At 42.1% G+C, this 25,458-nt stretch overlaps 1 protein-coding gene and 1 pseudogene across 1 annotated transcript in view; one reads left to right on the top strand and one right to left on the bottom strand.

The window, feature by feature from the left end:
* Positions 1-7,860: 7,860 nt before the first annotated feature.
* Positions 7,861-9,246, bottom strand: LOC116384258 (high choriolytic enzyme 1-like; annotated as a pseudogene).
* A 5,250-nt stretch (positions 9,247-14,496) lies between these two features.
* Positions 14,497-25,458, top strand: part of LOC116384128 (solute carrier organic anion transporter family member 3A1-like) — a 27,664-nt gene continuing 16,702 nt past the window's right edge. The window contains exons 1-2 of the mRNA XM_031848531.1: positions 14,497-15,058; positions 18,941-19,400. Coding sequence (XP_031704391.1) covers positions 14,900-15,058; positions 18,941-19,400 — 619 coding nt within the window. The 5' untranslated portion in view covers positions 14,497-14,899. The remainder of the gene's footprint in view (positions 15,059-18,940; positions 19,401-25,458) is intronic.

The raw sequence follows: 25,458 nt of genomic DNA, 5'->3' as shown, positions 1-25,458 counted from the left end.
CATTATCCAGTCTATTCCCTTAGGAAAAACAAAGAACTAATTGTCCGTCATGTCATAGAAGGAAAAGCACAACGAGGCCCTCGTTAATGTTATGAGGACCATGTCCCATTCAAGTGTATCAATCAGTGTGACAGTGAGCTTGCAGCATGCACAGCCAGCACAAGGACCTTGGAAGCTGAAGCAGCTCCACTGTTTTTCATGCAGGGACATCTAACTTTAATCAAGAAAAGCTAATTTTTCGAAAATGTCAAACTATTTAATTCCATTCAGTATTTCTAATAATACATCATAAGTCAGCAGAATAAACCAATATATTGGATGATGTATCTTAAACCCGTCATCTGCAGTGCAGTATAGTGGATTTTGCTGTTGTGACACTGCTGTGAACAGGATGGAGCGGAGTCTCTCAGGGGACCGGAACATTTTATCGCTGATGTTTGTCATCTCGTAACCAGTCTGAGTCCTCTGGAGACCCCGGAGCTGTGTCCCTGTTACTGGGGCAGTCAGCACATCTGGGCTTGTACTCCGTTCTGACGAGCAACATGACGCGAGGGAGAAAGTATACAAGCACCCCGCTGTGGTCGCTTGTGACAACGCTTCTAATCCGGTTTGTCTCTTGTATCCATATCACTGAGACTGAAAAAGCTGTTTTCAGTCTCATCCCATTTTCAGCCCAGACTTATAAATAGAGTGTTTGATGACTGTTATCGCTTACATTGTTTTGGACTCGGCCTACATCATGGAGAATGCCAACTAATTCATTGCTCACTGATCCTTCCCTGGCCTGTCCACTCCTATTACGTCTCCTCTGGTGTCGGGAGCGCAATCGACTCACACGGGGCCTCCTCTCGAGGTGCATCCCAGTCGTGCCGGCTCGCAGGACAGATGCGCGCACCTGTAGCTCGCTACGAGGCAGCTGCTAAAGGCAGGAGACGTGTACATGCTTTGCCTCATTGCAGCCGCCAATCCAGTGTCCCGACATGAAACCCTCGCAGGTGTGCAGGGTATGTGGAGTGTACACAGACCAGTGGCTCCGTGTGAATAGTGCTTTACCTTTCCAGAATTTCAATTTGAAAATCGTGCTGTTTCATACAGCGCTGGATCAGCCGAGTGCTCTGCTCCGGATCTTTCAGCCTCTGGTGAAATCACCACCGCTCACTCTCGGGGTCCGATGATGTTTCTGACTGAGATATTATTAGCCTGCATGCATTATCTGGCCTACGTGAATTTCATGGCCAGTGGAGTACATATTTTATAACAATTAGACTGTGAGGGTCTGACGAGATTTAATCTCGTCTGTCACTGACAGACACGTTGCTCTTATTGTACAGAAACTGCAATAGGAGCACCAGGATGTGCAACACAGTAAAGTGATGCCTATACTGTCTTCCAGGCGTTGTTGAAATCATTCAAACACTGACTGTTCAGTATGTCACAATGCATTTCTTCTCTGTGCGTTAACACTCTTGAATGAGCGCGGTGGAGTTATTGGAGCCCATATTTTGCAGCCGGAGAATGCCCCATTTCTCAATGTGCACACTGCCTTCACCACTAAGTTATTACTGGGATTTTTCTGTGCAGTTTTTCTATGCTCCCACGGGTCTGTTTTGGGCAGGAAAACATCATTTTGAATTATCTTTCAGTAGCTTTATAATTCAGAGGAAGGTGCAACAAAGATCTTGCTTGATTTGTGCCAATAAAAGCACCCTGCTTTTTTTTTTTTTTTTTTACCCCCGTTGAAGACTTGGTTCTGTCTGCAGTTAAACTACTTTACCCAGAGGAGACTAATGCATTTTTTTTCTCTGTCAAAGACTGGTGCAGATAAAGTGCAGAGATAGCAAAAAATCATGAAGGGCACATCTCAGCAGAGTCCTCATTTTCCAGACGAGCTGCAATCGTTGGTAACTGGATTTGGTCATGACAAGGTGGAATCTATATTGACCTTTTGATATATGTCAACACTATCAGGAACTGGGCTGCACATTGAGCTCTAATTCATTTTGATTAAATCAAGTCAGATTACAGTTATATTCTAAGTTACATTTACTCATCATTTCTCCTTGGTCGTGATAATCAGTTGTTAAAGGATGTGTGGTGATTTTCTATTTTTCTTTGTCAACAACTTCTTTTCCATGAAAAGATCCTAACAAGTGTCGTGTGTGTGAACACAAAGCCTTGTGCAGTTTATCATTTCTATGCCAGAGGTTTTCAAAGTCTGTCAGCGTGGACTCCGTCTCGGAGAAAACTCCAACGACTGTTTTACAGTGGCATGCTCCGTGTTATGTTGTTGAGTAAAGCAGAAGAGATGGCTCTCACAGTTTGAAAACCTCTCCTCACGTCGACCTCCACTGTTGCCCTAAAAACAGTCTTATATTTGAGTTGATTCTGCTGCTCCAGTAAATATTCAGCCAGCTGCAGAAAACAGTCTCCACAAATGCACTATTAGTTATTATATATTTGCAAAAAAACTACAATGCCCCGCTGCTTCTTTTTCCCATTAAAAAAAAGAAAAGTGATATTGGTGATCCCCCTTTTAAAGATTTACATCTCCACGTCTCAGTCCCTCAATCCCTCCTCTTCAGCCACATCCCCTATTCCCCAGGCCCCCGTCATTATTGTCGTTTTCCATCCTTCCCTCAGTCTCTCCCTCTTTTCCCCATCACCTGACTGTCTCACCCATCTACACACCTCTTCCCACTTCCCTCATCCTCCTCTCAGTTCATTGTGCTCACATTCATTCATTCCCCGCCAGACCACCATAGTTGCAATGCTGCTTTCTTGCAGTGTGGTTTTCATCTGCAGATGGATCCTATCCAGAAAAACATGCAGCCTTATCCTCCTAGTCTCATAATCCTAGGCTGTTCATGACAACACCACTGTTACTTTGGCTCTGTTGGAGGAAACTGATAAGGATTCAAGAGCACATTTGAGCTGATGATTGCCATCTACGTCTAAACTTGGTCATGGATGTGTTCATGACTCATGGTGAATTGGGGCTTGGGATGTTAAATGAACCTTGGTAGGCAGCGTAACTGCATCAAGAGGCTTTGCAACTGCATGCTCTCGTGTAAACTGCTGAAAGAAATTTGAACGCTGATCTACTTCACTGGGTTTTAGACTCATCCCTGATAGACCAAACTTGTACAAGCAACATTCAGTGCGCTGACGCATGAAGATGATTAGTCAATTCTGTTCGTAGCTCTATTAGAGGGTTAATTTTATTAAAAACAGAACACCGTTTTAGGAAAACAGCTGAGGGGCTAAATGTGCTTCAGTAAAATATCCATCATAAAGTGATTTATTCTGAGACTCAAAATAACACAAATTATGCGAAATGGTTGAGGTCATTCTACTTTTGCTCAGTCAGTCAGTCAGGCATTGGAAGGGATATTGTTTAGCACTGCATAGCTGAAGCTGTGTTATCTATGTTTTTCTGCATACTTGCACAAAATATAATACTTTAAAAAAGGCTGCCTCCTATAATGTGGTGCACACACACACACACACACACACACAACTCTTTCCCACAGTTCCAGATGTAGTTAGTGAGTGCAAGTCTCCATTTTGGACACTAAAATAATAAAATATCTTTCCCTTTAAACAATTAATGTGTTGAAGAGCTGGAGTGGAAGTGCATGGTTTACTTGTCGTGATTTATTCAACATTTTGAGGTTCTTAATCTCAGTCTGGGGATTCACAATGATCGATTGGGCAGAAAAATAAATAAAACAGAACGCAAATGAATTGCCAGACAATTTCTTCACCATGATATTGATTTCATGTTTCGTCAGTCACTTAATTGACACCCCTAACCTGAGCAATTTAATAAACCAGTATGGTTCAATGCTTCATTCAGGGACAATTTCACAAGAGGGTTGACTGATATCCATTGAAAATGAATCCTTGAACTGTTACGATGTTCAGTTCTTTAAAGGAGGAATGTTAACAGCAAGAATGCTTTCAGCTAAGACGAAGATGGAAGTCAAGAAAACATGAAAACATGTTTAGTGTCTGTAAATAGTGGACATTTTGGTATTTGACCAGCATTAAATACATATAAGCTCTTGTTTCAGAGTGACTCAAACCAGAAACCGACATCTAGGCCGCTAATGTTTGAAATGAATGTCCTTTCACACTTAAACTCTTGATTCAAAAATACAAAGCACATAAACTTGGACTGCTTGAACCTGCACTTCAACATTATTGAAAAATACGTAGTTGTTAGCGAGTGAATTAGCCAATGCTAGCCCCTGTCGGCTAAGTTAGAGACCGTTATGTTTCAGTGCGATATCCGTGTCTTAACATAGCTAATGTTACACCCACAGTAAATGTCAGTTGTTTTTTTTGCAATAGTGCAAAATGGCTGATATACGCTTATGCTGCAATCCATTGTACTCTGAAAGAACCGCCTCTGACAAGGAAAAGTACGATTGAACGCTCACTTAAATCCAAATTCCACACAGCAACATGGCAGCGCTAACAGTGAAATACTTTTTCATCATTTATTATTTTATGTAGTGTTTGTGTTGTGAAACGTGCTGTAACAACGTTGTTGACCCTTCAAAGTGATGCATATGGAAGTCGACCATCCATTACAGATCTCAACCGCACAATATTTAAAACAGGCAAGCACCCACCCGGAAAAGGCACACACTGTATCCAACCAGAAACAGTCAAACGTGTACGAGCTCATTGCAGAAAATACAATATCAAAAGAAATCACCTTCTTGAGGCAATAAGGGGTAGATTCATTCTATGGATTGTATGAGTGATTTAGGAGAAGTAATTTCCCAATTGTTTTGTATTTTGAATTTTTTTTCTCTTAGGTAAGAACACAATGTACTAGTGGTCCAGACCTGTCCCAGGAGTCATGTGCAATTAGTCTGCTGTTATCCAAGCCTAATTCTTCCACTAATGGATCATATATTTCATGCCTTTGAAGAGTATTTTGCATTAGACAATCCTATATAAATGACACTTCATAATTATGTGGACACTTATTCTGGAAGAGAGCCTGTCTTTAGACAGCGTCCCGATATTAGCAGTGACAGATGGATGGTTCTTCACATGCAGGTTTATGTAAATCGATGTCCAGGGCACAGACTCCATTACTATGCCTGACAGTGCGACATCACCTGTAACGGCTTGTATTCTTTGGTCCATTTCTATGATGGAGACTTACCCTTGACCCCCTCCCGTTGCAGTCATTGATCACCTTGCTGTGGCGAGATGTTTTATTTATGCCATTTTCATATTGAACCATTTCTTCTTTGTTCCAGTGACAGTACGACCCTCAGGTGACACGGCAATAGCAACACTTGTTATTTTCTCCCATGGGCTTTAGCAGGTCCCTTAATTCTGCTGCTGACAGTGTTAAAAAGTATAGAGTTTCCTTTATGGATATACGAAAGTCTAAACCCTCTGAATTTGTAAAGTTATTTTTATTCTTTGATGCCATTTTCATGAACAAACAGTTCCGGACATATGGGGCAGGACACATAGGCCTTATGCAGATAATACTGGCCAGATTATCTGCTCTACATTGAAGGTATTCACTATTGTTCAAATTATTAACAGTCTCAGTTCAAGTGACCCTTAAATTAAGAATGTGTTTTTCCATGTAGCAGGCCCATTACAAGATGATAAATCCACAATCACATACAATGCAGTCCAGAAGAATTTAAACCAGGATAAGGGTTTAATTGTTTGTTGTGCCACATGTGTTTTAGCAGAAATGGCACACCACCTCCATTCAACACAAACCAGCACTGATTTAATGATGATTTAGGTCGGGCGGTTTTGTCGAAGCAGTGGGAGGTAATAGTAGGCACAGGAGAGATAAAAGGACAATAATGTCAAAGCAGGCCCTTTGCATGAATGAATACATTGCAGATAAGAGAAGTTTGGTGGAGTAAAGAGACAACATATTGTTACAGAATAGAGTAACATAATTATTTGGTGCTTTGCTGCCATCTAGTGGCATAACGTTCACATATTGTACAACACCCACAAAGGACTTTGATACATTTATGTCAAAAAGCCCAATTGTTAAACACAATAGTGTTTTTTCACAGAGGGCATCCTAACTTGTTATAGTAGGAAAAGAACATGGCTTTGTTCTATTCAAGAGTCCCAGTCATCCATGACGGTGTGAAAGGGAGCCAGCAGGAACAGCTCCAGCACCCGGAAACTGAAGCAGTGGATAGCAAGGCCGTCTTTCAATCAGAGGGTCAGCGGTTCAATCCCCGGCTCCTGCTCTGCTAGTCGCATGGCCATGTGTCCTTGAGCAAGACGCTTAACCCCCGAAATTGCTCCCGTAGCTGTGCCTACGGTGTAGAAATGTGATAGACTCTGAATCGTAAGTTGCTTTGGATAAAAGCGTCTGCTAAATGACTGTAGTGTAATGTAAGGTACGTGGACGTCCATTTTTTGCTACTTTATAATATTGTACTTTTGACTGCACTTCATTTACTTGACAGCTATACTTTTCAGATTAGGATTTTACAAATGAAACCTATGATCAGTATCTAAAATATGATGAAATGTTATTAATTAAATGATGCATAAAAAGAGGATAATAGTAATTTAAAAGTCTTGAGGGTTCTATTCTGATTCTATCAGCCCTGTGAATGACTGCAGTGACCTGACCAGTGTACCCTGAGTGTACCTCGCCTCTCGCCCTTTGTCAGATGGTATTGGCCCCACACTCAATCAATGATGAGCGGGTTCAGTTAATGGACGGATAGATTAATTGAATCCGTACTGCAATTAACTTCACAGACCTCCAGAGGGCACTATAGAACAGTCTATAAAATGTATACGCAAATGTCAGCGTCGGTATTTACATTTAAGGCACGTGTCTTACCAGATCTAGTGATACATTAATAACAATAAAAGGGCGACGCCAATGAGACTCTTCTCCTACATCATGTTCTCTTTTGTAAGGCAAAAGAATAACCACAGGCTTCTGCGCTGCTTCCTTTGCTGCTGTTGATGCTTCAATATATCAGAGAAAATAGGACATATTTTTGGACAGCGTAGTCTATTTTATTATGACAGCCGTAGTAGTACTGTATGTATTTCTGAAGTTTCTGAACAAACCTTATTCCCTGTGTGCATTTCGCTGTTGCACATGGTTAATTGGTCTGACTTGTACTACACTTCAGAGGGAGTTGGCAGGCAGGCTGCCGAGGTGAGAGATACCGCGGGGAAGATGAAAACAGATGGGATGAACACGCGATGGCTGCCTCTCACTGGGGTAAAGGGTGAAGCAAATCTGTTACAACCCCACAGTTCATCCAAGGTGCACGATTAGAAAACCCAAAGTCAGCAGTAACTCAACCATGGAAACAATAGACTGCATTCTGTAAACACCATCTTGAAGGCTGATATTATCTGTTGTCGCTCCCGTTAAAACAGCAGATGAAGCCCCCCCCCCAACCCTTCACCCACCCACATACATCACACCCCCACTGGGCTATAGGATCTGAACACCTGTTTCATTGTGGAGCTAAAAAAGCAACAGCTCTTCAGATGTCTCTGTGAGAGACTGTTAGTGTTCCTGTTACTTTACAGTAGTTTACACCATTAGTGCCTGCAGCCAGTTTTGTTTTCTTGGGGTCTGTGAGTCCCAGCCTAGATTTTCCCGTTTTTACTAATGTGTGTATACAATAACAAGATGAAAATGAGTCATTTAAGTTTAAAACAGAATATTGAAAGAACATATCGACACTAATTGAAATCAGAAGTATAGTAGCTTTTAAATTATGACAGCCAGATGGAAAAAAGTGAATTTGTAAAATTTGGCATTGAGCTCATTTGTTTGTCTAAATGAAAAACTTTGGATGAGATACGTTGTTTTTAGCAGCCGTAGAGCGTGTTGATCCTCATGATGTCCCAGCAGGACATGCCCTGCCTCTGGCCGGCCCGGACGATGGGCCGATGGAGTCCTTCCTGTACTGGATGGAGAAGGCTGTTCTTCCATAGTGCATGATGGAGGAGTACTGGTAGGAAGTGTTCAGGTTGTTGGTGGCCTGCTTGTGGAAGTTGTAAGCCATCTGCGGGTTGATGTTCTCCCAGTAGGTCCTGGCGTGGTAGTCGCGGTCGCTCCTGGTCTGTTCGAGCTGGAAGCCCAGAGCGTGGTTGATCATCCTGCTGGATGATGCCATGGTAGAGGCAGCCCTGCCTGTTCAGAGAGAGCACCAGTCTGCCTCCCATCAGCTCTTGATGCTGATGTAGTCGTAGTTGTTCTGACAGCAGACGAAGCGGAGGCAGGTCCTGCTGCGGAAGGCCTTCATGGCGTAATCCACCTTCTGCCTCTCCCAGCTGGTGAAGCTGGTGAAGGGGATCATCACCAAGCCGTTGGGAGGCTTTCCTCTACAGAAAGTTCTGGGACCAGCACATCATGGTGTTTCTGGTTCTGGGAGCCAGCAGGTCTCCTTCTGGCAGGATCTCATCGGTGCCGTTGTTCGAGGTCTGAATTTTGGTGGTGATGTCGACGGTGTCTGTGGCTTCTTCTTCTCCTGCTTCCTCCTGGAGAAGAAGCCAGTCATTCCTGTACTGGAATGATGTTCAACTTACTATTCATGGCTGTGAATATTACTGTATACATGGTCTGAATATGATGAATACAAAAAAAATGTATTGGTAACTATTCAGTAACGACCATCGTCGATCACAGTTTTTATGTATCCAGTAATTTGGCAAATGACCAAATGTCTGCAAAACCAATACATTCACATCAACCTCAGCTGTACTTTGTGTTTAGTGCTAGTTAGCAAATGATAGCATGCTAATTCACGCAACTAAGATGCTGAACATGGTAAACATTATACCTGTTTAAACATTGTTAGCATGCTAATTTTCTCTTTTTCTGTACATTTTTTCTGTAATTTATCAAAAGCTGCTGTACGTTATAAAATCAATGCTGAATATTTCCCTTTCTTTCACAATATCCTTTCAAATGTTGAGACAACAGAACATAAGACTCCCCATGCCTAAATTATCTGTAATAAAGGTAATGCAAAATGACTGCTGACTAGTTATTATTCACCACCCCTGTTCCTGCAAGTAATTTACATATGCACACATTAGCACAAACATGCAGTCACCGAGCAACGGGATTGATTGCTCAATGATGTTGAATATTTGTGCAACATGTGATCACCAAGGTGATTACAGTAAATCCTGAGGTGAATGTGCACCTAACAGTTGTCAATTACCAAAAGCCCAAAAATTCACCGTCATGGTGGCACTTAGACAAAAGTCAGAGGATCTCAGAGGATTTATGCTCTGGAGACCATCATTGTCCGTCCAGGTTTTCATACCAAACCATCTAGTAATTGTTGAGACATTTCAGTCTGGACCAAACCTGGGGACCAACCAACCATGAGATCTCTCAAGCCATGCCGATCACAACATTTTAAGGTTTAAATCCTTGGATCACTGATTGTGCCTTTAATTTGTACCCATCACTTATCTATTTACAACTGAAACAATTAGTCACTTGTTGATTAGTGAACTTAATTAGCTAAGATTAGCGAAATCTTAGAAGAATCAGCAATTATTTGTCAAACATGTGTCAAACATTGTGTTTTCAGCTTCTTTGATTGGACAAAACAACCAATTAAAATCGCCACCTTGGGCTTTGTGAAGTTGAGATTGTTTTCAGTATTCTCTGAGGTTTGATTGAGAAATTAATTGGCAGATTAAGAGATAAAAATAATTGTGACTTTAAATTGTTTTTTTTAATATATGTTACGTTAACATCGGGCCCTGTTTCTGTGTTGATCTGAGGTTTGAACCAAAATACTAGGCGAACGTGTAGTGTGTGATATTGTAATAATTTGTGTGCACTCTATTTAAAAACAAAGCTTTTGGCCACAGATCTCGTGGGAGTTGTTTTACAGCCCACTGCTTTCATAGAAAATCATTTAGCTGTTTAAAACAGCTCAGAAGCTATATACAGACTCTGTCATAACCCATGCAAGTCATTTTAATGATGCTTTTCATTATTGAAATGTCGTGTGAGGTCAAGAGCAGCATGACCAAGTCACTTCATCACCAACATGACCGGCAGCCAACAGTCAGAAGGTCACAGTCAGAGACACTTTGTCTGCACCGTGTTCTTCAGCTCAAAGATTTCTTCTTTTTTTTTTTTTAGTTCTGCTTAAATAAAAACACCTGAAAAGTGATGGCAAATGTGTTTTGTTGCCAAATGGCTTTCAAGCATCAAAATATATTTTCACATTCCCGCATTTATCAAAGATGTGAAAATTACAAATTCACTGAAAAACAACCACGCTTTCAATTCACCTGCGTTTACAGCTCTTCTTTTCTTCTAGTAAGGATTACTTCTATCGTTATTAGTACTTTAGGAATAGTTTACTTTTACGTGTGAAATAATATTGATGTAGTACTTGGGTGTATTTTAATCAATAATTCAGACAATTGGCCAGATGAAGAAAAAAAAGAAGAAAAGGAAATATATTTTCAGGAAAAGCTTCAACATGTTTTTTTGTGTCACGACAGTTGAAGACGTTCCTAGAGCCCCTGCTACAGTCACAGAAAATACATATAATATATGTGTATATATATCTAACAAAACATACAAAAGTTTTCGCATTAAATATAAACATCATGTGCCTTTGTGTTCTGGTAATTTATTTGTTTGTTACAGGATAAACGCATGAATGCATTCCTCTCTCTGTGGACCTTGTGATTAAGAGGCATCCTAAAATAATGTCTTCAGTTGGCTTGCACTGCATCAGCAGGCACTGTGGCTGATCTTAAATCACCCCGGGTACTCTGAGTGACTCCATGAGAAATGGACGCTCCCCCTGCTGAGTCCACAGTTTGCCTGATAGATTGTGCAGCTGCAGATGCTATTGAATTGGTCCTGATAGAGCATCTGAATGGTCCGAGGAATATCGTAAGCCAAAAAGCTGTGGGGTGAGTGGTAGGTGACCTTGGCACTGAGCGCTCTCTTATTTCACGGTTATGATAGAGGATTTTTACCCCGTGTATTTTTTTTTTTCTTACTGCTGTCTCTGTGGCGCTCTGTCCTATCACTCTGCCGTCATTTTCATTTCTTCTGCATGACAAACTTCAGGGTGGATGAAGTCCATCATTCTGATCCCTGTTACAAACCAGACCAACCCTTGGATGTGTTTATTCAAAAACAAAAATACAGATTGGTGCTCAAAGTGAATATTTATGTTACTCAAGGTAAAACGAGATTAATAAATTAAAACACATTCAATTGGTCAAATAAAACTGAAGACGATAGAACAGATGATTATGGGGGTATAACTGAAGTATATTGTACAAACCACCTTCTTATCATTTAATCCCTCTAAGGAAGAGATTCGTACCACCGCAAGTGTCAAAATATAGAGGCATATGGTGTAGATTATAATGGTCCCTGAGCATTTGTCCACAATGATGTTTCACCTTGAGTGTTCTCATGTAGAACAGCTGTAGCAGTACAATACATTGGCCTGCTGGTGTGTGTAATAGAGCTCTTGTGTTGAATTTTTAACCATCCTGAAGCCAGCTGAGTACACTCCAGTCATGCATGAAGATAGGAAGATAGATTACCTAAACTAAAACTACCGTAACATGACCAATTTGTCATTCACGAGAATCTGGATTAAAGCAGGACATCGTCTCTACTATTCTTGGATACCCGGACGGCAACAAGAAGAAGCCGAGTGTGTGTGTGTCTCGTTCAGATGTGTGTGCGCATATGTGTTGGGTTAAAGAGAGAGAGGAGAGTGTGCTCTGTCCCAGGGCTAGTTGGAGCACTACGTAGGGGGAGAACCCCGATTACTGACTGACTGATAACTGCTCATGCTCTTTTTGCAAGTGTCATGAAGACTCAAGCATGAAGAGTCAAGCATCAAGTGAGCCTGTGGTCACTGCTGCTCAGTGCCACCCTGTAGTAACCTTGAAGGAAAAGACCCCTAAAACAAAACAAAACCCCAATCCTTGCACAGAAGTGGTGTCCTCTTTTCTACCTGCTGCAACGAGCTTAGTCGCACCTGGATGGAAGCGGTGGCTCTGTGAGAATCACTTTCTTTGATTTCTCCAGTGCATTTAACACCATCCAACCACTGTTACTGAGTGAGAAGCTGCGGGTGGTGGGGGTAGACACATCCACCGTCTCCTGGATCACTGAGTACCTCACAGGCAGACCACAGTCTGTCCGACTGGGCAGTGTGCTGTCTGATACGGTGGTCAGTGATACTGGAGCCCCACAGGGAACTGTTCTGTCTCCCTTCCTGTGTACCTTGTACACCACTGACTTCCAGTACAACTCGGGGTCATGCCATCTGCAGAAGTTCTGATGACTCTGCAGTGGTCGGGTGTATAAGGGACGGACGGGAGGAGGAGTACAGGGCAGTAGTGGATGACTTTGTGGAGTGGGCCGGTAGAAATCACCCACTTCTGAACGTGGCCAAGACCAGAGAGATGGTGGTCGACTTCAGGAGGAAGACGACGGCTCCATAACCGCTGAGAGTTCTGGGAGAGGATGTGGACATGGTGGAGGAGTACAAGTTCCTGGGTGTCTCCATCGACAACAGACTGAACTGGAAAACCAACATCAACGCTGTGTACAAGAAGGGGATGAGTCGACTTCGATCCTTCAACGTGTGCAACAAGATGTTGGAGATGTTCTACCAGTCTGTTGTGGCCAGTGCACTGTACTTCTCCGTAGTCTGCTGGGGGAGCAGCATTGGAGCCGGAGACACCAACAGACTTAACAAACTGGTTAAGAAGGCCGGCTCCTTCATTGGCTGCAAACTGGACAATCTGGAAAAGGTGGTGGAGAGGTGGATACTGAAGAAACTATTATCTATGTTGGATAACCCGGACCACCCTCTCCACCACCTGCTGCAGGGACAGTGGAGCACTTTCTCCAACAGACTGATCCAGCTCCGCTGTCACAAGGACCGATACAGGAGAACATTCCTGCCCACTGAGACTGCATAATAAATCACCTCTGGCCAAATCACCAACTATAACACCGTTACACTGTTTGTTTTGGTTAAATCTTTACACTATTGTTTAGATAGTTAATTGTAGTTGCATTTTTTTTATATTTAATATTTTTTACTCTGTTATTTTCATTGCTTTACATGTACCATAAATGCTGCTGTAGTGAAAAAAATCTCCCCTTGCGAATGTGAAATAGTGAAAAGTGGAAGTAACAATTCAACAATATGTATTTAAACTCAGGTATTTTCAAACAAAAGGTTCTCAAACAAAGTGAGAGAGAATGGGAAACAACAAACAAATATATAACAAAACTAAACCTGGCTAACTGAAAACAAAACAAACAAAGGGGCTTTACATGCTTCTCTAAACACTTCTTTACCAAAACAAATACAGAGCCGACCAATAGACCTAATGTATCGAAACAAAAACAACTACGTTTTTGTACAAATGTAAAGGGTACCCTAAACTCACCTACTGTCCTCAAACTCCCACCACAAACCTTCACAATGTATCATCCGTGTCAGCATCTACAGGCAGAGAACAAAACAAAGAGAGTGAACTCCTCAGGCTTCCTCATCTTAAGCTGAGCCTCTACTCTGCTGATTGGCCAGCTTGAAATCTGTGGAACGCATGGAGCAGCGTGGCCTGCACAGGTGGACACCAATCACCTCATTGGCACCTGAAGAGGAAACAACAGAGGGAGAGAGAAAGGAAAGGCAGGAGGGGAGAAAGCACATAACACGTAACAATATTCTTTAAACCAATCAAACATTTTGGGAAATAAAAGAATACAGCATTTGGTGTAACCAGTGAATTATAAAGCAACAATAAAGCCATAATAGGCACTTCAAGTGTTAATAAGGAGGAATACAAAGGTAACACAATGTTCAGTAATAGAGCAGTACCATCCACCTGCCTGACTATTCTCTCTCTGATCTTCTTGGTCATTCTGAAAACATGTCACTCCACTGTCAGCCAATCAGGTCTGACTTCTTACTTCTATAGATATCATGACCTGAGTGACTGAGCATCTAGATCATGATCTCTCAACTTATACTGAATTTCATTTTAGTGCAAATAAATATAAATAGCAGAAACAGCAGAGGCCGGACTACTGTGAGTGTCAAAATATGAAATATTGTAGAGTATATATATATATATACAAAATACTGGTCTGGTCAAGTGAAGTCCTGCGGAGATGGTGCCTGTGAGCTACGTATTAATTAATCTGCAAAGGCAGTCTGATCTAAGATATACGATCGGATAAGTGAAGATCTGCTGTGTCATTTTTTCGTCACTGTGTGCTTTTGGAAAAACCTTCAGTTCTGATGAAATGTTGCCATTTCTTTTGGTAGCAATGAGGAAGCTGAAAGTCTGCACAGGTAAAATGATGAGAGGGGGAGGAACGGAGGCGAGAGATTACACCTCCCTCGTTCTGCTTTGGTCCGTGGATGGGAGGAGGAAGAGGAGGAGCAGCGCAACACCGCTATTTGAAGGACGCAGAGCTGCAGTTCGGAACCGGGCTGAGAAACCATATCCAGTCGGTACCGGTTCCTGGGTGGAGATGTAACATCCCGGATGTAGGGAAACGGCGTTCTGTAGTTCTACGTCGGGCATCAGCAGCCGTCACACACACACACGCGCAGCCTACGTATTCAAATGTGATGTAGCCGAGACGCACTGGCTGGACAGGCGGTGAAGAGAGGTCGCTGACGGACTGTGCGTAATGCTGAGTGGACAGCAGTATTTCTCTCTGTATATTCCAGCCCAGACGGGCTATTGACGGGAGAATTCTCACTCCTTCTGCAGTGCCAGCTCGTCATTACAACCAGATGCTCTCCGCCGGACCGGACCCGTTCAGTTTCATGCCGTCCAACCCGACCGGAGCCTGAGCCGAAGGATGCAGGTGAAAAACCAGATCTGCACCGAGCGGAGCAGCACCGACGACCCGGAGCAGGATGACAGCGAGAAGAAGACCTCGTGTTTTTCCAACATCAAGATCTTCCTGGTGTCGGAATGCGCGCTCATGTTGGCACAGGGCACCGTGGGCGCCTATCTGGTGAGTTTTTTCTCTCTCTCTCCACATAACAGCCGCCGCGGACACAATGTTGTTCTGACGGGAACGTCGCATCTCGGTGTATCTCAGGTAACATCGGGTTAACGCGGCGCCCTTCAAACCGGCACAAGGCAGGCAGTGAGTAACGATGCGGTGCCGCCGCCGATGCGGTTAATAATTATATTATTCTGATCACATTAGAATAATCACATCCTCCAGCGGCCACGGGACGCGGCGCTTTCACTGATTGATGACTTGCTGCGTATTATCCATCAGGCCTATGCACCATCTGCATGACACAAAGCGCGTCACAGCGGCCGTAGGCTCCACGTTGTTGGTGGAGATTTTTTTAATTATTATTATATATATGCGTATGTGGATGGGTCTGTTGTAGAGCAGGTTACGAAACGCCGGTCAGGAGGTCCATCCGACCAGCCGGCTCTGCTACATCCTGCACCCGTTTGCCTCAGCAATGCAGGAGGCCTTTGACACTGGAGGAGATAGGCCTAGCAGATGACGTGATCACCACAACAGAAGCAACAATAGCTTCTCTTGTATTTACACTGCATTCCCCAGTGACAGTTTGATGTGCTATTGCATGCATTGATATCTTTATACTGATGTCAATATAAGAGCTAATATGTATTCAATAGATGAACTGATGGGTTGAATGAGTTTAGGAGCCAAGAGGAAAAGCTTTTTTTTTTAAATGATCCATTTCATGCAAATTTACTGATGCTGAGGTGAAATTAAAGCATTCCCCTAACACCAAACATGTTAAAAAAAAACATATTTGATAGATTTAGATCGGCTATGAATGAATTTTGAAGTGCAATGTGTGTAATGTCAGCTGTTTATTGTGTGGCCAAAGCCGACCACAGCAGTCGTTAATGTATCTGTGTGGTCTACCTTCATTAGTCAGAGATGGCCCAACCACTTACTGTAAATCTGTATAAACATGAAAGATGTTTAATCTTAAATCAAGATTATTATTTGCTTGATCAAAGCCAAAGCCCCTGACAGGTGTCAGCACAGTCTTTGTACTATAAATAATAGCACATGCAGACATGGGGCTTCATTTTATTCTTCGTGAGGGACACAACACTTGATAAAGAACTCATCTTCACACACATTCATATCAGCGCAGGAAGGCAGTTTAAAAAGAGGCAAGGTCAAAGGTCAGTTTCTTAATCAGATCAGACTATTATATTGGTGCAGCTTTTGCGTGCTGGTTCTGGCGAGAAAGAAAAAGGCCTAAATTGTATCAAACTGTACACGGTCACATCTCCCAGTGGAGATGTTGAAATAGAGACATTGTTTGGAAAAAGATGCAACTTGCCAAAAATAAAAGTTCTTCCATGTTTTTTTGTTTGAGACTGCAGCTCTTGGCAGGAACACAACTGAGTTGGTTTTAATGTGTTTTGCACCAGTCCCAAATTTAAAGTGCATAAGTGTTTACCTTGAAGACTGCAGTGGATCTTCCTCCTCTAAACCAGCATCCCAAACCAAAAGTGCACCTTTAGCAAATCTCGCTGCAGACAAAAGCACTGTAGAAGCACCGCCTGTCCTCTCCTGTATAAAATATAGTTTGTCATCATCTTTTACTCCCTGTCTCTTTTTTTAATTCTGCCACTAAGTTGGTTCACATTGTACATTCATTCTCCGTTCTTTTTTTTTTTCCAGTAGCACATTGTTTTCTGTTGTTTTTTTTTACAAATAAATTACAGTAACTTACAGTAACTTTGAAAGAGGACAAAGCTATAATGACTTACGGCCATCACTGTCAGCAGAGAAGCACCTGCATATATCAACCTTCCAGGGCTAAGTCTATATGCATCAGATGAAATGGTGAAAGGTTTTCTCTAACAATTTGTATTGTCTGTAAACATTGGAGGGGATTGGACTGAAGCATCTAAATCTAAAAGGTGTTAAGCGGCTGTTCTCCATCAGCATGCAGCCACAACAGCTTCACACATAAATCTTCTAGGACCACAAGAGTAAATCTTAACCCTGTCGTTTAGCCTTGGTGACCTTTGAACTGTGGCCTCTCAGCTTATAACATCAGGGAAATATGAAATACAACTTTGTAATGTAAGTGGAGACAGTGTGTGCGCTGAATGTTCAGTAGATCAAAGTAGTCATTTTAAATAATTGTTAACAGACCGTCTTGTGCGTCAGTCCCACACATGTACTGTGTACATGTACTGTATGGTTGGGCCCAGTACAGCATAATTAGACCGAGGGCTTTTTCTCTTATAGTACAGTTATTAGGTAAGATTAAGAAACACTCTTCAATTGGACCCTAACATATAGACCCTTTTAAAGCCAGTGTCATCAAAACATATGCCTGTGAATGTTGGCAAAGTAAGCAGCGTTTTCTCCCAGCCATCCAGACGAGTTAGCACACTTTAAACATCGAATTAAAACTGCTAACAGTATCAAAAATATCTGGTTGTTGCATGTTTGCTTTTCAGAATTGATATTCCAACAGCGGATTCAAGTTCTAAAGAATTCCGACAGGATCACAACCTTTTCGGAGAAACGGGTGTTTCAGTTTAACGAGTGACCGTGTTAACTGGTGACTTTCAGTGGAACGTGTCTGTGGTTGCTCGTGGTAACTTCTGGTCACTTGCTGATGTGTTCTACACACTCACCAATGTCACACAGATCTGACATTTTTTTTAGGCTGCATTCGCCATCTTTGGTGGTCAATGCACTTGCGTAGCGTCACACACTATTGCACTCTGCCATACTTCTGTTGCACACTTACATAAGTCCTCATTGTTTACGAACTTTAAAATGATCTAAATCTCTGATTTGTTATGCTGTTGATCAATTACTCAAGCACAAAGGGTTCCAACATCTTAAATGTTCGGATCTTTTAGCTTTTGGGGCTTTTTCTGTACTGTTAGGAAAAAAAGAACATTAAAGTCGTCATCTTTGGCTTTAGGACATTGTGACTTAAGGTACTTGTTACAATTTTCTGACATTGTATAGAAGAAACAATTCAACAGTTAATTGACATATTAATGGTTAATGAAAATAATTGCTAGTTGCAGCCTTTTTGAAGAAATCGTCTGATTTCGCAATGGAGTTTGGTGTTGGAGGATAAAAAGGATAAGCGTTAGGCTACAGAAAAATGAATGGACCATGTACACAATCTCTCTAATTTCAGCTGCATAGCCATGGTTTGATACTCCTTTTTATCTGGAATGACTTCAAGAGGTATCGGGGCTCATACTGTACCTTCTGCTGTGGAGGAATGATTAATACAAGTTTAAAATAACTCCTGACCAACCTTTTACCACCAGTCCTGTAGACGATCCGGCACAAGACCCACTTCATCACTCGCACACCCAGAACACAGCTGGTACGACGCGTTTGTGTCCGTTTCATAATTAGAACAGCTGCGTGAGGCTTTCTTGCCTCAAGCCACACACATGCACACATTTCTTTTCCTCAGGTCGGCATCAGGCTAGCCTCGGGGTTGTTTAGTGTGGAGGGGAAGAAGGAGACGTGTGAGGATGAAGGTGTTGGAAGCAGAGCAGGAGCAGCTCAGCTACTGTGTGTCATAAACATATTGCTGATGTTGGTGGCAGATGGCCGGCGTTTAATGAATAGCACCTGAAGCTCAATGCCTCGCTTTTAATGTTGAGCACAAACATTTAAATGTAACATGAAATATATCGTAATTCACACTTCTGACAGATTTGGTACAGCAATTATTAGCGTAGAAACAATACATTATTAATTGCTGAATATAAAATCAGGTGTATAAACCTGCATTAAAGAAGTTAGTGGGTTGGATGTGATGTCATTTAAAATCCAAAATGCTAGTTTTGAAATGACTAACACTTGCTCGCTCTCTCTCTCTTCCTCTGCCAGGTAAGTGTTCTGACCACTCTGGAGAGACGCTTCAACCTCCAGAGTGCAGATGTGGGCGTCATCGCCAGCAGCTTCGAAATCGGCAACCTGGCGCTCATCCTGTTTGTCAGCTACTTTGGCGCCAAGGCCCACAGACCCCGCCTGATTGGCTGCGGCGGGATCGTCATGGCGCTGGGGGCGCTGCTGTCGGCCTTGCCGGAGTTCCTGACTCACCAGTACGAGTACGAGGCCGGGGACTCGTGGCACGCCGAGGATGGCAGGGACATCTGCTCCAACAACTCCAGGTCAGAGAACCGAGACTCTGGGTTTAAATGTGGCAACAGAGCCAACACCAACATGATGTACCTGCTGCTGATCGGAGCCCAGGTTCTGCTGGGCATCGGAGCCACACCTGTCCAGCCTCTGGGAGTGGCCTACATTGATGACCATGTCCACAGGAAGGACTCCTCGCTGTATATAGGTGAGTAGCACTGACCGAAACACATAAGCTGATAGTGACGTCTGTGTTTATGGCAGTTGTTGTTTAGCGTTGTCTAGTACGTGAACAAACTCATTTTTAACGCAACCTGAACAGAGCACACTAAGTCACTAGTGTCAATAAATCAAAAGCTTTTTGCTCTCTAGCTTCCATCATTGCGTGTGAGAAATATGATAAATATGTTGTGGTTTCATGAAACAAGCAACAGACTCACAGACAAAAAAACAGAAGAGATTAAGAAATAGTTCCACATTTTGAGAAAATGATTCGGCCTAATGGCCTGTTGAGAATAGGATGAGGAGATTGATACCACACTTATGTATGTACACTAAATATGAAGCTAGATCTAGCAGGCAAGTAGCCTCCCTTAGCCTAAAGACTAGAAGCAGGGGCAGCTAGTCTAGCTCCAGCATCTAACTCCCTTTAAAACCACATCTTGTCATTTTTACATTTCTGTTTATGTAAAAATGTATTTAATTAGTCAAATTTGAGAGGTGCAGGTAGAAGGATATTTTTTAACTTTGGAGAGAGCAAGGCTAGCTGTATCCCCCTGTTTCCAGTCTTTATGCTAAGTTAAGCTAATCGCCTGCTGGCTCTATATCCACATTTAGCGCACAGACACAAGGGTGGTATCGATTCTCTAATTTAAATCTCGGCTTGAAAGTAAATGTGTGTACTCCCCAAGATGTTGAACAATTTCTTTAATATTGTGCGTTCGGCCAATGACCTAAGCCTGAGGCGCCAGCTAGGCTCTAATATACTGTTTTTGAAGTATGAGATTGGGTGCAAATGCCAGTAACACCAGTTGTCTGTCCCTCCACACAAGAAGATGGAGCACACGGCTGGATTAAAATAAATAAGCAGACGTTAATATTGACTGTGACGTCCAAAACAACCACAACACTAGCCTTGGCTATGCTAAAATTTAAAACTAATAATCAATGCAGAATATTATTTAAAACAGGGTTGAGCAATAAAAAAAAGAACAAAGATGTTTGATCCCTGAATGAAACCACATCTAGCAACAGTTTGATTCTTCATGCTCTTATATTTGGCTGACTTGGCATTCCAGTTAGCTGGAAGTAATAAGAAACAAAGGCTAATGGCATAATAAAATCTGTACAATCACAATGTCTATCAAAGTAAATGCGCTTATTATGTTGGCATGATTGAAACATGACTGCGACATACACCTGTGCACTAAATGATCAACTGTCCTTAATTAACGCAGAGGCTCATTTTAGAGTGAGATTCATGATATTGCAAAATTCTATTTAACAAAATCGGATCACTAATATAATGTTCAGTGAATCATAATTAGTCATGCTAAGTTAGACGAATGGATAATGGCAGGTGTGCATGCAGCAAAGTACGTAAAAGCAAGAGCTGTGGCTGGGAGCTAAAGCAGTTTTAGGCTTTAGTTAATGTTTACTGCGGTTGACAGATACAATCGACACCAGAGTATACAACATGGTGAGAGAGAGTGCCGGTCTCGAAGAATGCTCAGAAGGCCGTCAGGAGAAGAAATAAAGAAGAACAATTGAATTAGAAAATAATTCATCTACCATTTGAAAGCACTTATCAGAACAATTTTAGACATCTGTATATAGGGCCCTATGAAGCCTATTTCATTTTTTTCCATAGTCCAATTAATGTTTTTCCAATTTGTCTAAGAAAGTCTAAAAAAGGATCAGTGTGCATTATTATCTTTATTCCAAGTAGTTTATGAATCATATATCTGAAGTCTTTAAAACAACTGCTGATTGCTGTGGTGTTACCACAGCCGACTTACCAGATATCACTTGTCAATCAGAGCGTCCGGTCCTGTGTCGACTTTGTCCGCGGTCCGCCGCTCGTGCCAACTACTCAGTTTACATACGGTAAATGATCGAGATGACAGTCTTTGATTAGTGAGTGAGGAAGTGGACATTTGAATCAGTAGCGTTGGTACACTGGAACCTACCAATAGTAATCTAGGCTCTCTGCTGAGCCTCTCCTCTTCTGTAGCATTTAACGAGACACAGTTTGTGCGATGCGGGGATTTTCTTGTACTTGTGCCTTTATCCTGTTTAGTAAATCTAACTCACAGATGCAGGTTTGGTTTCAATGTATGTTTATAGTTTTATGTCCAGATCAAAATAAGAATATCTGAAGTGCACACAATTTTATTTTTTTGGGGAAAAAAAAGAAAGTTAGATACTCTCCTATTACTGTATGTCACTATAGGAGATGAAACAGGTCCAGCAAGGTCCAGATTCTGTGTACTGCATTGCACAGTATAGACTTGGTTTTATCCCGCCCCGGTAATGAGTTTGGCCAGTGGATGGAAATGTCCCTGGCTATTAAACATGTTAGTTATGTGTGAGGGGATGCATGAGTCTATCAATACTTGGGCTAGTTTATGATCTTGTTTACTTAAGGCCTTGTGTCATACACTGCCATGCTGCTCAGTATGTAGTGGCTAATAAATGCCATAGGTATTATGACACAAAAGGACTGCACATTTAAGGTTAGAAAAGCAGTCTTGTGAACAGGAGATTACAAAGGAGTGTTTTAATTTGATCTAATATTTTCTTTATTGATGTGGTTGACGGTGAAGTTGTCAGTCTGATCCTGTCCTTTCTCACCCAAGTGCCCCCGAGCAAGGCGCTTTGTTCCCACATTCGTTCGGCAAGTCTTCAGTGGTCAGCAGCAGAGGACTGCAGTTATACTTACAGCAGAAACCAAGAGGTCGACATAACACACATTACAGTCAGTCTGCCAAAGTTGCCAAGGCAACAGTACCGAGACAGGCACCGGGGCTCTGTGCCGTTCCTGTTCGTCTCACCGCTCAGCGACCTGCTAGCAGCAGAGCTCCATCTGGGGAGATGGACAGACAGAGAGACAAAAAAGACTCCCATTATTACAAAAGTAAGGAATATAAATGTAAAAAATAGTTTTTTGTTATTAGTCTGTAATTAGATCTGATAATTTGGAGTATTTTCGCTTGCAAATAAAATGCAACTGTTGTATGTTAACAGCAATTATAAAAAAAAGAAGTACTGCCACTGTGAAAATACACGGGTCGATCTAAAAAGTTACCCTTTATTGTCCTTTTTTGCAAATGGAGAGTATTTCGTTATTGGGATTGTATTGGTAATTATCGGCCGTTTTTATAGATTCTGAAATTCCATCATCGTGCATCTCTTCTTATTGCAGTTCGCACTAAATTGCAAATTTTACAGCTGAGTAAGACATTCAATTATTGTATGATAATGTACACTAGTAAAACCACCATCACATTAAAACCTTGAAGAGCTGATGCAGCAATACGTCAAAGCTCAGCTGTAGTTTATTTTATTGTGTAAGAGTTCTTGTGCTGTCCTTAAGCTCCTCTTCTTGTGGATTCATCAGTTTGCCCTTATGGGAGGAACAAAGGCACTAAAACAAGATACAAACACAGCCTTGTTGGTTACCATGTGGCTAGTTGCTCCTCCTCACAGGCTTCTCTGTTCGTCCTTGGCTAGTTGCGGCGTCTCTGTTTGCGTTTCAGCGCAGACCTCTTGCCGGGTGAGAAGGCCTGCGGTTTGTTCTGTGCATGCTTTGATCTGTACAGTCTCTGTCAGCAGCACTCAGAGTGGAAGAGATGAGGGAGGGAGGAGATGAGGGATGGACAGAGGACGGAGCAAACAAGGCTAGCACAGAACCCAACAACTCACCCTACCCCCCCCAGCTTGGCGAGAGGCCAACTCATATCAGATGCCTGATGTTCGACATTACACTCGATATTTCTTTGCCTATTTATTCCATTTGTAAAATAACTTAAAACACATACATTTTCTTCCTGCTTATGCTTCTTCCAGTCTTCTAAACAATTGCATTTCAAATAAAGTTTAAGGTTCTTCTTTTTTGCTACAGCATATACAGTAGATCTGTGTTGTAAATTACACTTCATGTTCTTTTTTGAGAAAGAGAAAAGACCACTAAACATAAAGTACAGCTGAGGTTTATGGGAATTTAATTAGTATTGCAGGTATTTAGTCATAAACCAAGCTAGTGGACAACTTGAAATGTTTACCTGATGATGGCACTCGATGAGAAGTCAAAAGATCACCAAAACTATCAAATTTCTCCCCAAAGCCACAAAATGTTAACCTGCTTGTGGCGCTAGAGAAGAATTCAAGGGACCACCAAAGTTAGTAGGATTCATCCTCTCGGGACCATGAATGTCTGTTCAATATTTCATAGTCATCCATCATATCAAGATCGACCAACATGGCCAATAAACTAACAATTTAAAGTTAAAATCTAAACTAAATCTAAACTTTCCGCTCGGTTAGAGAATGAATAACTGTGATTTCGGTTTGACTTTAAGAGTCAGAACTGTCCGTAAGAATGAGTCTGATTGTCTGTTTGTGTTAGTCCTGTGATGGACTGGATCTGACAGTCCAGTCAGTTGACCAAGGACATCTCTTAACGGCAATCCTAAAAGAAATACCGCAATTTTTTCCTTTCTTTTTTGTTTTGACCTTCTTCAGCTGTTTGTAAATTTGGACTGAGACTTTGACTCAGATTTGATATCATGGCCACTGTTCTATGTCCTCAGTGCACAGCGCCCTTTGCCAGTCCACAAGGAATCGTCTCTTTCATAACATCCCCCAAGCTTCCTTCTTTGACACTTACAGATAGTCTATTATTCTTTTCTCCACACCACCCCCTCTCTGCTCGCAGTTTTTTAAATTTTTTTATTAACAATCCAGGCATATTGATTGCCATGGTTACCTCCTACAATGTGACTGCTGCATCGTCCGTTGTGGCTCTGGAATTGTTTGGAGCCATGTCTCCACATACAGTGCATGTATGTTATGTGCTGCTTAGTATTTCTGCTTCTTCCTTCTCCCAGTTTCAAGGGTGGTGGACTTGTTTGATGAGCTCGACGTGTGGAAACACGGTAACATTGTAAGAAAACCCCTGAATAATGCAGCGGGACAGAGAAGCAGTTAGGAGCAGTTTAGCAAACATCTAACCAAATGCTTAAATATTAAAGTAGCAGTTGTCAACGGGGCTCGCTGACAAACCAGATGATAAAAGGAGTGACTGTTTTGTTATGGGCACTTCACCCCACATGAATCAGTACTGCCTGAATGCCAGATTGAGGACACGAATACTCGAAAGCAATCCAGCAAACAGTACTCGGGTGTCCTCCAGCATTCACCTGTCCTGTGTCTGTTCTGTGTCAGTGCTGTATCCTGTTCTCTCTCAAATGCTGAGTAGGCTTTCTCTCAGTGTCCAGAACTCTATGTGTGTGTTTGTGCGAATCAACGTGAGCAACAGATCTGGCAGCTGACTGGTAAAAATAAACAGACTCATTTTTCAGTTATCTGGCCATCAGATCATTGTGCCATCTGGCAGATAAGTGGACAAAAGACATAGATTTAAAAACGGTAGTAGTGATACAATGAAGAGTGAGATCTGTGTGTTCAGAGTCCTGCCTCTGTGATGCTTCACTTAGGCACAACAGCAGAGCTTTGATCTAAATGCTAATGTCAGCATGCTAACATGAGCACGAAGACAATGTTACCTTGCTGATGTTTAGCTGCTATTATATTCACACTGTTCACCATTATAGTTTAGCATGCTAACATTTGCTAATTAGCACTTCACAAAGAAAAGCTGAGGAGGCAGGTTTGGACTAATACCAAATGATGACACAAAATGAAAATCAGTGGAAAATTGAAGTTATTGAAATGGCCGTATATAACCACAAATGTCCACCTCATAGTGGTGCTATAGGTCAGGGGATCACCCAAGTCATAGGGACTCATCTTCTGGACACTATGGGTATGTGTGCCAAACCTAATGGCAGTCCAACCAATAGCTGTTGAGATATTTCAGTGAGGACGAAAGTGGTGAACCGAGTGATGGACCAGCAATGCCATCCAACAGAGCCACTCTGCTCCTGTGGCTAATAGAAACTGCAGCACCTTTAGTACATGGACAATTGGACATGATGTTGTGTGTGTGTGTGTGTGTGTGTGTGTGTGTGTGTGTGTGTGTGTGT

Source organism: Anarrhichthys ocellatus, unplaced genomic scaffold, assembly GCF_004355925.1.
Source record: "Anarrhichthys ocellatus isolate YVR2014 unplaced genomic scaffold, GSC_Weel_1.0 scaffold8, whole genome shotgun sequence".
In the NCBI taxonomy this organism is placed as follows: Eukaryota; Metazoa; Chordata; class Actinopteri; order Perciformes; family Anarhichadidae; genus Anarrhichthys; species Anarrhichthys ocellatus.
Note: the sequence above shows the minus strand (reverse complement) of the source record. Positions and strands in the feature narration are given on the sequence as shown.